Below are 15,240 nucleotides of genomic sequence, written 5' to 3'. Positions count from 1 at the left end.
TTCATCAAGTCCCGATCCACCTTCAATTTTTGATACACTTCGTAAGAAATTAGGTCAGCTGCAGACCACTGTATCAATCAATACTCTATGCACTTCCCGCCGTGCAATCTCTACCTTGATGACTATAGCATCATCATGAGGTAAACAAACATCTCTTTCGTCTTCTTCGCTAAAGGTGATAGAATCTTCACCATTCAGCTTCTTCCGCTTCTGCGCCTCTCCGGCTCCAACAAATTTGGATTTGGTTTTTAAACTCCGGAATGATTCGGGCTCTGGACCCCCGAAGATGGTAAGGATCGGTGACCGAGTAGCAGCTTCAATCACCTCCTTGCCTTTTTTGGACTTCGGGGCCTCCCTCGATCGTTCCGAACTAACCGAACGATTCCTTTTAGGGGCAGCCGCACGTGGCCCACGTGGCTCCTCCCTTCTCCTCGCTAACAAAGCTGGACAGATGTCCACCGAGATATCAATCTCTCAATATCCGCCTTTAGATGACAACGATCATTAGTGTAATGACCATAGTCCTTGTGGAATCGGCAATACTTTTCCCGATCCTGCTGCTCTCCGGGTTTCAAAAGAATTTTAGGCGGCCACTTCAAAATATTTTTTCTTTTGAGGATATTCAAAATATCAGCCCGAGGAGCATTCAATGGAGTGTATTCACTTCTACCGGGGGATCTTTGGCGCCAAGGTTGGGATCTTCCAACCCGATCGCGAACATTCTTCTTTGGCTTCTGCTTCTGCTCAAGAGCCTTTTGTTCATTATTGGAGACTTTATTATCTCCTTGGCGCGCATCTAGAATCTCCATGACTTCAGCCTCGCTTTTGGCATCTCTCGTACCAACTCAGCATAAGTCGTGGGTATATCCCGTAGTAATAACTCCGGGAGTTTCCGATTTGTGAGTCCCGTGAATAGAGCGGTTACGGCTACTGTTCATCCAAGTTTTCTATCTCCATCGTCACTTTGTTGAATCTTTTCAGAAACTCTCGATCGATTCGTTCTTTCCTTGTTTAACAATAAACAAGGTTTCTTCCGTTTTCTTGACTCCGTATCCCACTCTGGAATCGCCCTATGAATTGGCGCGCCAATTCGTCAAAGTTTACGATCCTTCCCGAGGGGAGGTTAGAAAACCACTTTTGTGCCGCTCCGATTAGAGATGAACCGAAAACCCCGCATAAAATTTCATCGAATTACCTGAAACTGTCATGGTCTGTTGGTAATAGCCGATGTGAGCTGTTGGATCTCCGGAGGCATCGAATGTTGAGAAGGTAGGCAAACGGAAGTTATGGGGAAACCGATATCCCGCAATTGGCTCAGCAAAAGGAGTCTTCCGAATGACCGAGTAAATATCCTCGGTTATTCTTCCCTTAGCCAATTGCCCTAACTTCTCATTGATGTTGGCCAATTCTTGACCAATCCGCGGTTGGGTGATCTTCAGCAATACGATCACGACCTCGATTAACACGATCATCACGTGCTACTCGATCATCACGAACAGCCCATCCTTCACGAACGTTTCTCTCGTTACGAACTGCTCGATCATCACGAACGGCTCTTCTGACAGTGGGTGAGTGAGTTCTTACCCCTGTATCCAACCTTGTATTTGAATCGGTTGTACTCTCTTGCGGTCTGTCGAACCGATCGCCTCGCCTTGGTTGATCATCAATCCTCCGAAGTCCTCGGTCTCCTTCACGGAAATTCTAATCAACATTCTGGTCTTCAGCCATTCTTTGGTCACGTGGTATTTGATCACGTGGCAATGCACGTCTCCCTGAATCGTGTTGATCAGGTTCTTGTGGTAAAACCACTCGTCAGGTGAGCACGCGGAGTGCTTGGCTCACCTCCAAGAGTTGAATCTTTACCCGATCCAATTGATCTTGGATTGTATCAAGAGGAGGAGGATTACGTCCTCCCTGGCCATCATCCACTTCGATAGGATTTTGTCTTTCTTGGGGAATATCTGGATTATTCACCCCAGGAATCTGAACACCGGAATTGCGTTGTGCAGCGGCTGTTGATCTAGTCACCATGGCTTTTTCAAGTCTTTCCCACAGACGGCGCCAAATGATGCGTCCAAAATCTGCTCGACCCTTGGATCTCCACGTGATGTCCTGCAAAACGAAAGCGTCGGATGTGGCCCGACCGCTGGGGTCGGGAGTCCACCTCCGAAGGCTAAGTCGGTTGATGAACTTAATCACAAACGGCTCTGCTAGAAGCACGAGCTAATGAATGAAGAAACGGGAAAGGTGATCTAGATAGCGGGGACGCCGATAGTTTGGATCTATCGGTATGTATCCGAACTCGAGTCTCGAGATAGTATTCTTTTTGATCGATTGATCCGTCCCTCACCTTGTATGGTAGTGAGGTTTATATAGAGTGTACCTTCGAATCTCCTTCGTTGGATGCACTCGAGCCTTCTTCGGGTAGTCGTTGGATCTTATCAATAAGATCCGTTGAGCGATAGACTTCTACTAGTTTGGGCTAGTAGAGGACTCCTGAGATAACCGTTAGGTTATGCGATAGTTATCCCTTTGATGATGATTATCCGCAGCCGTCAGTTTGAGTCTGCTGTCATCAGGGTGATTACCCTAATCCATAAGTAAGATTAGGGCACGCTTGCAGCAGAATAATCTTTCTTCTTCAGCAAGCCATCTTCCGGCTCCGGTTCGCTCGGGAGCGATTCGGTTTTCTCCGTCTCGACCGGGGTCGAGGGTCGGACCAGGTATGAACCCGGTCAGATCATAAACTCTCCGTATCACCATGATTAAATGCATGACATCATATAAATACATGGTTAGGTATTGACATGCTACCACCCTGCAAGGAGGGTTATGATGTTGGGGCAACCTGTGGTGTATGTTTGTGTTGCTGTGAAGTGATGAGTGTGACAAAATGGAGGCGGAGGGGAAGTCATCTAATGGTAGGAGGTAATGTAATATGAAAAATATATATATTTTTTTGTATTTTAAAAATTGATAGGTCTGTATTAGGGGCTGTGAACTATCATATATACTGGAGAGTCCCGTGATTTATTCACTAAAAGGTGCTGGTCTTGGTCATTACATCCACAAGTAGTGCAACAATATGCTCAGGAATACCATGATGCTTATTCTTCATCCAATTTGGGGCAAACAACTGAGACAAGTAACCAACAACCATCAATGCCTCCAACTTGAACTCCACCTCTGCCGCAAGTCCATAAGATGAACGTGGATGCCGCATATGATGAGCATACTGGGCGTTTCGGGTTGGGTTTTGTCATGGGAGATCACCTGGGAACACTTAGTATTGCACTCTCTACACCGAGTATAGCTTCTTCAGCCCTCATGGCTGAGGCCCAGGCGACACGTCCGGCTGTTCTATATACTTTTGGTGAAGGAGTGGACTCGACAATTTTTGAGTCTGATTGTTTTGAGCTTGTCCGACTACTTAATGGGAATCCTTCACCCCCTCCACTAATGAATATTGTACCACTGATACATGATATTCTGGAGTTTAGGCATTGCTTTCTGCAATGCTCCTTTGTCTATGTTTCAAAGTGGAACAACTTAGTTGCTGATCACCTAGCCTGGAGGGCCAAGTCGTTGGATGGCATGACTATCTAGCCCAATTCCGCTCCTTGGCTACAGTCTTTATGTAATTCTGTTCCCTTGGCTTCACCTTCCGATTAATAAATTTTCCCTATCGCCGCTTTGGTGTGGTTATCAAAAAAAAAAAAAAAAAAAAAAAAAAAAAAAAAAAAAGAAAGAAGAAAGAGGAGGATAATATTCTTTTTAATACCAATTCAGTTAAAATTTTCCTTTTGGTATCTTAATTAATTGAATCCCTTGAAAATTTGGGAGGATAGAATTTGCATCACCCTTGTGCGCTAGCGCGATAACATTGAGAAGGGCTTGCAGGATTATTATTATTACCTTGTAAGTTCGTAACCTCGTATACTCTAAAGAAAAGAGTTTCCCGCCCTTTGTGAATATCTAGGGTTTAACATATCATTTATAGATTCCAAGGGTTTATTCAGGTCAAATGCCTTCTTCTCGAGGTACTAACCGCTGCACCTTAACTCATTCTCGAATCAAAGCAGTGAACAAAAGTTGATATATTCTATTGTTCATTGAATAAGGGATTGTGATTCGTTTAACTTGCAGGATTTGGAGCATGATTGCGCTTTTCTCAATCCTGGAATTCGTTATATCTATCCGGTGATCTTAATCGATTGCGTATAACTTAAGAAGAATTTATGTATATGCGTCGAGATTATTGGTATTTTTAACCCTAAGGACTTGTTTTCATCAACACGATGCTTGAAAGGAAGCTCTACAAAACCAAGCTTTGCATGCTTTATCTGAGAGGCCGTTGTCCTCGTGAAAGCTGCTCATTTGCCCATGGCGATTCGGAGCTTAGGCGCTTCTCTGGTTCCTTTAATGGTAAGAGCGTTTTGTTTCCTCCTTCTAATGCTTTCATACTTAAAGTCCGTCTTACCAGGCAGGGATATTTTCTTTCCTTAGTGGGTGTTGATGGTTATATTGGTCTTTCTAATTTGTTCCAATGCTCGTACCTATTCTGAGAGAGGTGGGTTTCAGCATGTGAACTTGAACGTGAATGCTGATCTGATATGAAGAAACTTTGAGCGTAAACTTCTAAAAGTTTATATTCATCATATGCGTGTTTCGTGGCATTTTACTCTGAAAGAGTTCATCAAGCAAGGAAACTTTTTATAGATGAAGAGCCTTCGAGGGGAAACTGTGGATATGCTTTAATTAACAAACTGGCAACAGTGAGGCAGCCCGGCCCCCCAACCCAACACAAGAAAAAAAAAAGGAAGGAAGAAGAAAGAAAGAATTAAGGCTAGAAAAAGAAGCTGACAATGTGGAACACTGGAACCTCGTTTTTAGCCACTCAGATGAACACTTATGCTCCAATCAAAAGAAGCCTTATAATTAAACAAATATTGGGAAAATATATTGTTCGTCATGGTAATGCATTTTTTTGTGTTGCCATCTAATTACGGACTGCATTGCATGGATATGTTAGGTAGTTTGCAGTGATGTATGTCGAGTCTTCTGTTAAGAGTTCTATTTAACATTTGTTGGTAGACCAACAAGGGAATACTTTGCGTGCTGTTTTAGTCATTATGCTGCAGTTCCTCACTTCCTTGTGACCTTTGACTTACCATCAACAAAAGGAATGCATCCTTGATAGAAATATGTATAGACTACCGGTTGGTACTAGTATAGGTCAATCCCTTGTTGCCATCTAATTACGGACTGCATTGCATGGATTTGTTTGGTGTTTGCGTGATGTATGTCGAGCCGAGAGTCATTTAACATTTGGGACCCACCGGAAAAATTTGTTTGTTTTTTTTTTTTTTTTTTCCCCCCCCCCCCCCCTCCCTCCCCCCCCTCCCCCCCCCCCCCACAAAAGGAACCCCCCTCAAAAAAAAAAATGAAAAGCCCCCGGTGGGGACTAGAATAGGCCAACCCGATTAGAATTTCTACTTGTAGCCTACAGCTGTGACTTCATATGTTGTATCAGTCATTAAAAAGCCCACTTCTACATGAAATTTTTATGTATATATATTGTAATGGTATTCAACAATGACAGGTGACAGTCAGTAGTTAAGAAAGAGCAACTTTTGACATTTGATGAGATACCTTTTTCTTTTATGTCAGTGAATGCTTAAACTGAGGAAATAGTTTCAATAAGCTTTCATAACTAAAATTGGTTAGGAGTTTTTGGGTATACATTTTTGATGACCTTTTACAGAGAGACTGGTATTGTGCTTACTGTAATATTTTAAGAGCAAGTATTGAGGTGGTATGGGGACAATGGAGAACTGTTGGATTACCAAGAAATATGAGTTGGAGTGGAATGGTGATTGGTGAGTCAGAAATACAGGATTTGTATAGTCGACCACATTAGTAAGCTAAATAAGGCCTAGTTGAATTCCTTAACATATCTTATTGTATTTTATTTTTTAACTGATTGCTTTTTTCAAAATACTTGTCAGTGCATATGAAATATTAGGTGGTTCTATACTGCCATGCAAAACTATGTATCACTTGTTAGTTATTTCTTCATTCAAGAAAAGTAATTGGAAGTGTGTTACCATCATTCACTGTAGTCATGTTTGCATGTGTCAATCTGCGCATGCTTCTGGCAGTTAGTTTGTCAAGTTGAGGTGTTCTTGTGCATCTGGAACCTTTTTTACATGTGGCATCATCATGCTATTTTCTTTGGCTGAATAAATAATTAAAATACCAAATCTCAAGGGGGGGGGGGCTTGAGAAAGCAGGTCGGTAGGACCTACAGGCAACAGTAGGGAGGGATTAGGACCCAAGGTTAGAGCAATTTACCTGTCCTTGAGTTGTTACAAAAGGTTTCAAGGGGTGGGAAGGAATTCTCGATCTGACATTGAACAGGACCAGGAATTAGAACTCCATCTTTTAATTTTCCTATCTATCCAAGTTTGAGACTTTGATACTCCAAAATAAGCTTTGTGATGGTTTCACTTTATCTTGTCCACATGCAATTTGTTCCACAGGAGATTTCAGGTTGGTTTGTGAATGGCTTCTTCTGAAAGAAAGTTTTAAGTAGCATTAGTTTATTAATGATGCTGAAATTTCTTTTCAAGTTTCCAACTTATGTAAAACTAGGGACCATTAAGCGGTTGCAATGAATATATAGACTAAGCTTGGTCAAATCTAGTTCCAAAATAAGTTTGGTCAAATCTACATGCATTTTTCATGCCCTCCCATGCAAACATTAGTTCATTCAAGATATAGTCTTTTCCTAGAGATTTTAAATCATTTAATTATTATTTTCATGAGGCCAGAATGTATCCTGTTTACAAACTTTGGGTTCACTGCTTTATAACCTTTGAAATTTGAATTCTTCTTTTAGATCATTCTTGATGCATACTACGTTGGAGTAATTTGCTTGCAAGTTGACTCTCTCAACAGTTGACTGGTGTATTCTCATTCTTTTTCCTTGGTTTTATTGAGAATAATAAGGGGATATGTGTCAATATTCGCAAATAGGTTTGCATTTTACTACCTACCGTTGTATCCAGATCAAATGGCAGCAATATGAACATGTAAAGATTATATAGGAAAGTACTTGCTTCTAGACTTGTTGATTTCCCATTTCTGTATGTTTCTGGTTAATGTGCTATTTAGTATTTCCTCAATGATTCTATCATTACCTAACTAAGTTTCGTATTCTTTTGCCATCTCAAAGGACTATCTGGTTTATTGGTGTTTCTTAATGCAGTTCATGGCATTACCTATTCGCAAACATTCTAATTCTAGTTGTTTGGCAGTGCTTCTCCAAAACAGTGAAGGCCAATTTGAAGAATAATAGATTTTAGGTTTTCACAAGTATATTTAGTGAATATCCGAATGTTTTTTGTAGTAAGTTCTGCAGTACATGTTATGGTGGAGCACATGGTATTGACATCATCTGAGTCCTCAGTCCTCCTTGATTAATATGAGAAAAGATTTCTTTGATGGTGATATAGCACAGATTACTATTGGAAGGTGTGGTCATGGAAGGCCAATTTTTATTGGATGCGAGATGCTTTTATATATTGTATGTAATTTATGGCTCTGGGAAGAGATCTGTACGGTTCAGGTTTTCATTGTTTTTCTTATTGCTCAAGAAGGCAGGCGTATCAACCATCCTTCTTATATACTTCTTTGATAATCAAAGGGTTTTCTCAATGGTATGCTCAAACACAGTTATAGACGTATCAATGTATTTTTATGAGAGCGTTTATTTCCATGGCCCCTTTGGAACTGGCAAGGAGACACTGTTACTGTTCATTATTTTCTCATATTGCTCCCTGTAATGGTAACTGGTAAGCTTAGTCTTTTGTACTACCCGTGGGTTATCCACTTGGCCTTCAACTTTGAAAAACAGATGGAAGCTATCATGTGTACAACATAGAATAATTTTCTTTTCATTGTTGCAGGTCGGAGGGACAATGTAAATAGTGACTTGAGGGATACGCTTGACAGAGGCCATTCTCCCCAAAGAAGATTCTCCCCAAGGAGAGATACTAGAAGCCATCAAACAATTCACAGTCAGAAACGTGGCCCTTACAATAGGGGTTAGTTTGACTACATAAAGACTCCCTATCTATTTCCTCTCCTATTGATTTATAAGTGACAGATTCAATTCTTCTTTTACAAAGTACCTTCATGTTTTGTCCATGGAAAAGTCTTATATTTTCAGTCTTATTGTGCATATGTTGCAGGATATAGTCGCTCAAGGTCCCCCCTTGAAAGGAGGTAAATGAGTCTTTTCTAGTCTTTTCATTGCATATTAAGTTAAAATAGATAATATTTTGTCCATCCTCCCTTAAACAATTCCATGGGAAAGATTCCTTTGGGGCTATACTTCAGTAATTTGTATTTGGGGGTGGGAAGTCGAGGGAGGTGGGTGTGTTCTGCTTGAAAGATGAAGCATGATTAACTAAGGCTTTTCATTTTTCATTGTAATCTATGGTCCCTTTCTCTCTCTCTCTCTCTCTCTCCCCCCCCCCCCCCCCCTTGTCTGGAGTGATCCCATAAAAAACTACATTCCTGGAGTGATTCTGCCCTAAGATTGAGTTTGGCACAAATTCTATTTGTTGGAGTAGTTTTGTTCAAAGAAAGAATATTCTTATTTTTGGGATCATCTGTCCCTTTCCTGGCTTCATTTATTGCAAGTACTTGTTTTCTATAACAGTTGCTTGTAAGGACCAATTAAAATTTTTCTTGGAAAAGTCCATGAAAATTTAGAAGTGATACAGTTTTAAGTTACTGTTACCAATGAACTATCAGCGTTTTCTCGTAAGATTCTGATGTGAAGACAGATTGACTCCCTTGGCCAAAACCTAAAGTGGTCCCCAAGGCAAACCCAAGCAAGTTGGCCGAACCCTACAGGGGTATTTTGGGCATTTTAGGCCCTATTTCACTGCTGGAATCAAAATCCAGAATTCTAGCCTTATTAGTAAATTTCCAGTCCATTTTAGATTTCTTATCTGAGTTGTGATTGAGTTGGTTTCTTAGCTGAGCTGTTAAAATAAGACTCTTTTGACAAGAAGAGTTCCTATATTTAGGACTTTGTTTTTTATTAGAATTTGTCTTTATTGGTGTCTGTGATTCACTTAGGTAAGGAGTCTTTCTTTAAAGAGGACTCCTATACAAGTTAGTCTTTTATTTCAAGACCTCTTTTAATTTAGGTGGTGGTTAATTAGTTGTAAAAGGGTCTCTAAGTCTTAGTTGAGTCAAGATTGAGTCTCCCAGTTTGAGTTAAGTTCTTTCTTTTTGATGTAAGCTAAACTAAGCCATCTATGTTTGTAAACTTTGGTCTTTATTGAATAAAGATGGAATATTGCTTGTGGGAAACAAATTGGGATTCTCTTTGGGAGGGCCTTGGTGGATTTATAGCTTCTTGATTCAAGTGCAGCAGCCTTTCTTCAACAAATCACAGCTCTCTCTAGTCTGCAGCAGTTAAACAAGTACCAGCACCCAGCCCTTCCCTTCATCCAATCTCCATCGCTGCCCCTCACCTTTGCCTCCCTCCCATCGCAGCCCTAGGGGAATCCCTCCCCCACCAGCGCAGCCCCCTCCCTCCCCTTCCCCTGTAATTACAGCAACACCCTAACCCCCCTTCCCCACCTCCCCTAGACTCCCGCAAGTACTCCCTTCCTATGGAAATAATTGAATCCTCTAGGTAATCAATGTGACCCCTAAGATTCCTATTTATAATAATGTGAAATATACAAAGTTACATAATTACCCTCACTAACCAACTGAATAATAATAACTTGAACCACAACTTATAATTAAATCAACCCACAAATAAACCGAACCAACCAACAGTCCCCCTCAAGTTGAGGCATCGATGTTAATCATGCCCAACTTGCTTAAAATAGGGTAGAAATCTCCTTCCTTCAGTCCTTTAGTAAATATGTCAGCTACTTGATCTCCAGATCTCATAAAAGGCATGCATATCAGTCCTTGTTCCAACTTTCCTTTGACAAAAAATCTATCTATCTCAATATGTTTTGTACGATCATGTTGCACTGGATTATTGGCTATACTGATGGCAGTCTTGTTGTCACAATATAACATCATGGGACTTGTAACATGAAACCCAATATCTTCTAATAGACCCTTTAGCCATAAAAGTTCACATACTCCTCGAACCATGGATCTATACTCGGCCTCTATACTAGACAATGACACCTCATTTTGCTTCTTGCTTCTCTTGATATTGATTTTCTGTCAGGTGAACTAGCCCAGTCAGCATCTATATAAGCTTCCACTTTCAAATTATTTGAGGGTGACAAAAGTATTCCCTTTCCTTGTGTGGATTTCAAATACTGAAGTATTCTAATAACAACATTCATACGAGTCGAGTATGGGTCATGCATAAACTGGCTTACTAGGCTTACTGAGAAAGCAATATCAGGTCTGGTGTGAGACAAATAAATCAATTTTCCAACCAACCTCTGATATCTCCCTTTATCTACTGTTAATCCCTCTTTCTCTTTAAGCTTAATGCTTGCTTCAATTGGGGTATCCATGGCTTTACATCCCAACATTCCCACTTTCGGAAGTAAGTCTAGGATATACTTGTGTTGGGACAAATAGATGCCTTATTCTGATCTAGTGACCTCAATTCCCAGGAAATACTTGAGTTTCCCTAGATCTTTAACCTCAAATTCCTTGCCAAGGAAGCTCTTCAGCTTTTGTATTTTTGCCTCATCATTCCCAGTGATGACAGTGTCATCTACATAGACTATAAGAGGCGTGATGTGAGTTCCTGACCTTTACACAAAGAGAGTATGATCAACATTACTTTGCTTGTAACTTATTGATGTCACAACTTTTTAGAGGCATCCAAACCAACACCGGGGACTTGGGGAGATTGCTTCAACCCATAAATTGACTGCTTCAACCGACAAACCTTCCCTTTTGTTTTGCTGTCAGAGAATCCATGTGGGATTTTCATGTAGACCTCTTCTTTCAATTCTCCATGCAAAAATGCATTCTTTACATCTAATTGATGTAAATCCCAATCTTGATTCACAGCTATTGATAACAAGACCTTGACTGTATTCAATTTTGCAACAGGAGCAAATGTCTCTTGATAATCAATTCCACAAGTCTGAGTGAACCCTTTTGCAACCAATCTAGCCTTCAATCGGTTGATTGAACCATCCATGTTCTGTTTTACCACGAACACCCACTTACAACCTACCGGTTGTTTCCCTGGAGGAAGAGTAACCAACTCCCAAGTACCTTTCTTCTCATAGCCTGCATTTCCTCTACCATTGCTGCCTTCCAATTTTTATTAGCATAGGCTTCCTGCCAAGTCTTTGGAATAGATGCAGTAGATAAAGAAGATATGAAAGCTTGGTAGGAGTCAGACAAAGAATCATAGAAAACGTATTTAACTATAGGATGCTGAGTACACGATCTGGTTCCTTTTCTGACAGCAATAGGGAGGTTAGAAGAAGATACCTCAGGGATACTTACATGAATTGAATCTGGATTAGGAGATTGGAGTGGTAACATGTCAACCTTCTCTACCTGCTGTTGCCAATTGGTTTTCTTCCTCTGATAGGTTTGCACATCCTTGCTTTGGTCAATTTGCCTTTGAAAGACCTCAATAGTGTGTCTTACAGGAGTGGTCTCCCTCTGGATAGGATCCTCACAAGGTTTAGATGGGGAAAGGGAAGACTGGGTGTCTACATGTATGTTGGCTGAATGCTCCAACCTGCTGAAAATTCTGATCAAACCTTCTGAAAATTCTGAGCAAACCTGATGGAAGGGCGGATCAAATCTGCTGGAGAAAAATCTGATAAAATCTGCTGTTCTGCAGGCTGCAAACTGGTTCTGAAATATCCCAGGAAGGTGTAAGAGGTCAAAAAATATTTCTCTGAGCAGGGGTATTTTTGGGATTCAATGTTGCAGTAATTTTCTGATCAATACTGCATAAAACCTGATGTTAGAAGAATCTGAAACATCATAGTAGGTGTAAAACTCCAAAAAAAAAATTTCTGCATTGCAGTAGAGAAGAGATTAGCAAAAACAAAGGAGAAACAAAGGAGAATGGAGAGGACGAAGAAGCTGTTAATGGCAGAAACACAGCCAAAAAGAGAGCAGAGGCGGAAGAAGAAAGAAGAAAAAAGAAATCGAGAAAGAGATAGGCGGAAGGAAAAAAAGGAAAAAAGAAGAAAGAGAAAAGAAAAGAAAATTGAGGAAGAAAGAGGCAGAAAAAAGAAAGAAGGAAAAAGAAGGAAAAAAATACCTTGGTTTTTCGATTCTAATTTAACTTGGCTCTGATGCCATGTGGAAATAATTGAATCCTTAGGTAATCAATGTGACCCCTAAGCTTCCTATATATAATAATGTGAAATATACAAAATTACATAATTACCCTCACTAACCAATTGCATAATAATAACTTGAACCACAAGTTATAATCAAACCAACCCACAAATAAACTGAACCAACCAACACTTCCTTTCCCCTGTCTCGCACAATTACCCCCACCCCATTTCCTTGCTTCTGGAGCCTGTCAGCAAGCATCCCAGCCCCCCTACGATAATCCCAACCTCTCCCACCCCCTGTAAACTATCCAAAAGCCCTCCCCCACCCCTAGGACCCTTCCTCTCTTCCCTCAAAGCCAGCGGCACCCCTCCCACTCTAATGTAGTACTGTATTTGATTGATAAAAACAGTAGCCCCAAATAGGACCTTTCATAGGGGATCAATTTCAGATTTGATAGACTAAAGATGAAACATAATTCAGATGTGAAAGAGGGCTGAAAACTAAAGTAATATTATAGGGATAATAGCATAACAATACGGGCCCAATGGATCCTCAAAACTGGGGCAGAATTATAAGGTAAATTGGGAATTAGGCTGAAGTGTAGATCGTTAGACTAGATTTGCCAATGATGAAGAAATTGAAAGAACAATCTGAGGGAATTGAGAGAACAATAAGAACACAAAGTAACACTCGTGCTTCACACTGCAAGGTGGATCGAATGGATCACACATCAACCTACCTTGATCAAACACAATGATTCTCCATAGAGAAGGAATGCTAACAAAGCAATTTGATTTCAAATGATGAGTTGTGTCTCACCCTCTTACATAAGTCTTTTTATATAGCATTTTAAAGAGACGTAAACATTAATTGTAACATCCAACCACTAGCTAACACCACCTACCTATTAATTACTGAACTACTACCTAACGCTTGACAAAGGAAAACTCCTTTGACAATGAGTTCTTTTATTTTCAAAGCATAGCCCTTTTTTATTGACTTCTCAAGAACTAGACTTGGGCTTAGGTCTATACCATGGATATCAAAATATGTGGGCTAACTTTAACCCACTAAAACAGTCCTAGCCCATGAAAGCCATGGGCTGATTTGGGTGATAGCTTTAGACTTTGATGGGCTTGACCCAATGAACTTCTTCTTTCTTGAATATGTCTTCAATTCTGCATCACAATCCTTCTCTGACTTGTGGCAACCAGAAAAAGAGCAGAAAAAAGAAAAAAGTGATCACTGTAGGACCCTTCCCCCCTTCCCTCAATCCGAGTGGCACCTCTCCCACCTCCTGTCTGACTTGTGGCAACCAGAAAAAGAGCAGAAAACAGAAAAACAGAAAAAGAAGAAAAGAAAAAAGAAAGGGAAAAGAAAAGAAAGAAAAGAAGGAAAGAAAGATTGACCAAATTGCTCAAACCCTTATTCCACCCTGTCCCATGTGTTGAATTGCTTTCCCTCCAAAGTTTTCCTAATTTTTCCCTTCAGCCCATATCCATCATAAAATCCCTTTTCAAACCAAATTCTATTTAGGAACCCCAATTTCCCTTCCCATATTTTTATCTTCCTATATCATTCTTGGATAACTCAAACCATCTCATGGGTGATTTGCAACAATCCTAACTTGTCCCTAAGATTTCCCATAAATTCTTAGAGATCCCCAATTATTCCAAAACCTTTCCCTTAATATTTTACCTATATTTGCTAGAAGATTCTGGGCGAATCCTTAATTTAGGGGAGATTATTCTAGAAACCCTAACCTTAGAACTGGTTTCACATCAGATTCTGGATGAGTTTTGAAGGAAACTAGTGGATGGTCACTTAGAAGAAGGGTGGATATTGGACACATGCAAAACCATGGCCCACCCATAAACTCAAACTCAATTCTAACTTTAAATTCTCAACCTGAGTTCCATGATTACAATGAATAGATAGATATGGCCCTTGAAGGAAAATAGGAACTAACTAAAGTGGAAACAACTTCAAAGAGAGGAAACTAACCATAATAAACCACAAGTATGAAAAAGAAAACTTTCTTAGAAGCTCCCGTGTAATTTATCACTGTCAAAAAAATAAACTGAAACAAATATTGCATCCTAAGTAACTACCAGCCTTTGCCAGACCAGGAAAGAGTTTAGGACCAGTCCTTGGTTTGGGCCCCCCAAGAGGGTTATGTCGGTCCTGCAAGGCCAAGGCTACTGCATCAGCTGATTGTTTGCAAACGTTGTAACTCATTTTAATCTAATTTTGCAGGATGTTATCACATATAGGAAAAAAGGTATATGACTAGAACAAAAAATTTGCAAGGTCATGTTTCTTGTTGGTGTATATATGTAAATATAGGGTGATGCAATCTATGATTGACTTGGGATTCTAATTAGTGGTGCAAGCATATGGATGGATCATAGAGGGATTGGATCCTTTTTCCGTGGGTTTCTTTTGTAATGGGTCTCCCTGATGGCCTATACCATGTTTTCCTAAGTGTTACATGAATTTAATTGTCTTCATAGTTGTTGCAGTGCCTAGATGAACCAAGGCATTGGAGAGGGACGAAATTCAAGGTCACCAATTAAGCAAGCAAGGCATCCAAGGCACCTGCTTAGTGACCAGGTTGAGAACACCTAAGTGGTGCCTAACTGATGCCTTGACATTTCTTCAATTTGTTTAATTATGTTCTAGAGGTCATGTGTGCTAAATTAAAAGTCACTTGGCATAATTAGAGTTAGTTTAGGTCAATCACAATTCACACCATCATATAGAAGATATTTCCTTTTCAAATACAAGTGGAGCAACAAGCTAGTTGAGACACCTAGGTGCTTGTTTTCTTCAGCTGTTTTGTTAGCCTTTATTTATTTAATCTATTTCAGCAATAAATGAAGTTAGTTATTAGTATTCCTGTTTTATATTTTT

The 15,240-nt window shown here is 40.1% G+C and overlaps 1 protein-coding gene across 3 annotated transcripts in view; it reads left to right on the top strand.

Annotated features, from left to right (window-relative positions):
* Positions 1–3,850: 3,850 nt before the first annotated feature.
* LOC149022319 (Zinc finger C-x8-C-x5-C-x3-H type family protein) overlaps positions 3,851–15,240 on the top strand; it is a 40,031-nt gene continuing 28,641 nt past the window's right edge. Inside the window, exons 1-4 of one of the 3 annotated variants that reach the window (XM_089150442.1) lie at positions 3,851–4,040; positions 4,147–4,425; positions 7,971–8,108; positions 8,256–8,289. In XM_089150442.1, the coding sequence (XP_089006568.1) occupies positions 4,299–4,425; positions 7,971–8,108; positions 8,256–8,289 (299 nt within the window). In that variant the 5' untranslated portion in view covers positions 3,851–4,040; positions 4,147–4,298. The other 2 variants (XM_089150444.1, XM_089150443.1) reach the window with 2 other exon arrangements.

The sequence above is a fragment of the Hakea prostrata genome, chromosome 3 (assembly GCF_041222555.1).
Source record: "Hakea prostrata isolate BN-2017 chromosome 3, UWA_Hpros_2, whole genome shotgun sequence".
NCBI lineage: Eukaryota > Viridiplantae > Streptophyta > Magnoliopsida > Proteales > Proteaceae > Hakea > Hakea prostrata.
The sequence above is the reverse complement of the archived record's forward strand: the minus strand, read 5'-3'. Positions and strand labels throughout refer to the sequence as shown.